At 56.8% G+C, this 2,688-nt stretch overlaps 1 protein-coding gene across 1 annotated transcript in view; it reads left to right on the forward strand.

Moving 5' to 3' along the window:
• The first annotated feature begins 775 nt into the window (after nt 1-775).
• Nucleotides 776-2,688, forward strand: part of LOC102007642 (skin secretory protein xP2-like) — a 3,727-nt gene continuing 1,814 nt past the window's right edge. Inside the window, exons 1-2 of the mRNA XM_005399752.1 lie at nt 776-1,099; nt 2,453-2,640. Coding sequence (XP_005399809.1) covers nt 818-1,099; nt 2,453-2,640 — 470 coding nt within the window. The 5' untranslated portion in view covers nt 776-817. The remainder of the gene's footprint in view (nt 1,100-2,452; nt 2,641-2,688) is intronic.

Below are 2,688 nucleotides of genomic sequence, written 5' to 3' on the forward strand. Positions count from 1 at the left end.
CTTCAGCTCCATCAGCTCTCGAAAAGAAAAACTGTGCAGCCAGGACACGGCGTACAGGGACTGCTTGGGAGGGGAGGACAGGAAGTGCTAGCAGAGGCCGCCAGAAAGTTTCCCAGGGAAGTGTGTCCTTGGTCAGCATGCGGTGATGATCCCCACGGCCCTGCAAAGACCTCACCTTGCATTCCCCACCTGCTGTCCCTCCTCACAGGATGTCACAGAACCAAGTACTACAGTGTGTGACTGAGTTCAGTAACTTTGTGTGAATAATTAAACATTTTGTGCACCTGAAACTAAAAACTTGCTATGAGTCCTCTTCTGGATAGACAGAGCTTCTAAGATGAAACTTTTAGATTCTTTAAGGAAAATCATCCTGGGCATTATGGGCGGTATTTCCATATACCGCCTTGGAATTGAAATACAACTGAAATCGGCCCAGGAAAGAAAATCCTCCTAAAATAGGACAGATCTCCAAGTGATGACCCTGAATTGGACCAATCGGGTGGAAAGGTGCTCTTGGCTCTGTACCTGCCACAACTGAAGCATCTACATAGTTGTTATATAAACAATTCCAAGTGCAACGAAGTCTAAAATCACAGGCAGCTTTTCTAGCTTTTCACTTGCTGTTTCTAAGGAACACACAGCCTTCTTCCACTATGAAGAAAGGGACCCAAGTCTTCCTCTCAGAGGGGAGGCTCAGCTATGGACCCCAACACCCGACCTCACTTCCTTGGCCACAGGTCCAAACAGAACTTAGAACTCTGGTCACCAGCCACAACTGCCATCCCAGGCACTTGGCTGGAGACAGCGTGCAGCCAACATGCTCTGCTGCTTTCCCAGGCCTCGAAGCCCCAGCCTCAGGACCCCGCGTGGAAAAGCCACTTGGGAACGAGGGAGAGGATGGTTCGCTCGGCCCAGATTCTTCAGCACCCGCGCCAGGAACCGCCCAACTGTCATGGGCAGCACAGGGCAGGGCTCGGCAGCTCCGGCCCCCAGGCACCCAGAGACAAGAGGGAGCGCAGGACAGGTGTCCCTAGGCTCGGCCACCAGCCACTCGGAGCCACTGAGTCCGGGACAGGCCCATTTAGGCCTGGCCACCACTGTGAGTCCCCTGCACCACTCCCACCCTAGGTCATGAGTGTGAGAGGGACTTGGGGATAAGTTCATGGGAAGGTTCTCCTGGACAGGGCCAGGCGCCAGGAGGCTGTGAGCTGGAGCGCCGCTCACATTCCCGCCCAGGACAGGGCTGGCTTGGAGAAGAAGGACAGTGCCCAGTGTTTGTCCACAGACTCCAGAGTCACCTCCTATCTACCTGGGTAGAAGCCTGTGACAGACCTGTTTGTCTTTGGGGAACACACGGCTGTCTGTGTTAAAAACAGTGCAACCTGTGGTCACCCAGAGCCTCGTGCTTCCTGCCGGCTGCTAAGCACGGCCCCAAAGGACATGAGCCTGGAGCTGCTCACTGGGCACCTGTGTGCCATGTCCCGGCACCAGGCACTGGGACCCACAATACCAACAGGTGCCTGCTCAGGGGCAGGGTGTGTGAGCAGAGGGGACTCTGTCCCCAGGCAGACAGGAGGACACAGGGGGCCTTTGGGGCCAGATGACACCTTCACGACCCCCCTCCAGGGCTTGGTACCTGCTCGCCCATGGTCCTGTTCCCACATAAATCTGGTGCCCAGGTCCAGGACAGTCACATCCCTCTGCTCAGCCTCTGCCTTGCCACATGCAAGGCCACTGCCCGCAGGTCGGTGGGAGCAGGGCAAAGGGCACACAGACACGAAGTCACTGCATTTCCTGCCAGGGGTCCATTCTGCCATTGCACCTCATTGTCAGTCCCGGCCCAGGACCCCTGTGCCGTTAGCTGGCTGTCGCTCTACCCTGTCCCCAGCTCTTACACACCATCGCATCGCCAGAGCCGTGCTCACCCCACAAGTCAGGCCCACGCTGCTCTGTCCATCTCTCGAGCACGTGTTGTCTCACAGAATTTTTCCAGGCACTGCATTCCTGTTTTGGGACCACGCTGGGCTGAATGAATTCCAGAAGGGAAGCAGTGAACACAGCCATTCAGCCCTCCAGGGCTATGGACGATGAACTCGATTCCTTCCTGGGGACTTTTCTTCAGAAACCTGGGGAACATTCTGTGTGGGCTCATAAATAGAGCTCATCACCCAGGAAGGGCCTCTGTCTTCTCATCTCTATCATGGGAAGCTGGCTCAGGAGTCATGGAGTTGTACAGGCAGCCTCTCCTCTTCTAACAAACTGCTCCGATGATGCCAGCGTTCTGAAGTGCCCCTTGCAAAATGTCACTTTTCTTCTGGGGCCGTCGTAGGCCATCTCTGGCACGAGCCTCTGTGGAGCATCTGGAGTGTGGGCCTCCCTTCAGCCTCCTCCTTTCCCCTGAAAAGGCAGGGCTGGGACACCAAATCCACGTCTCGCCATTGTCTTCCCACAGACGGGAAATCAGTCGACCAAGAGCCTGGCAGAGGTCTGCACAGAGAGCTCGGTGCAGGCAGGGCCACCCCGCACCCTGACGGAGCCCCTGGAGCCGGCCTTCCTGGACAGCGGCCCCAGCCCTGGCCCCTCCTTCCTGGACTCCTCAAGGGCCGACACGTCCACCCCACAGGCCCTGCTGGTGGGAAGGTGAGTTTTGTTCTCAGCAGCGCTGTCAGCGGGACTTGGCCACCTCTG

The sequence above is a fragment of the Chinchilla lanigera genome, unplaced genomic scaffold (assembly GCF_000276665.1).
Source record: "Chinchilla lanigera isolate Chin_1 unplaced genomic scaffold, ChiLan1.0 scaffold00066, whole genome shotgun sequence".
Taxonomy (NCBI): Eukaryota; Metazoa; Chordata; class Mammalia; order Rodentia; family Chinchillidae; genus Chinchilla; species Chinchilla lanigera.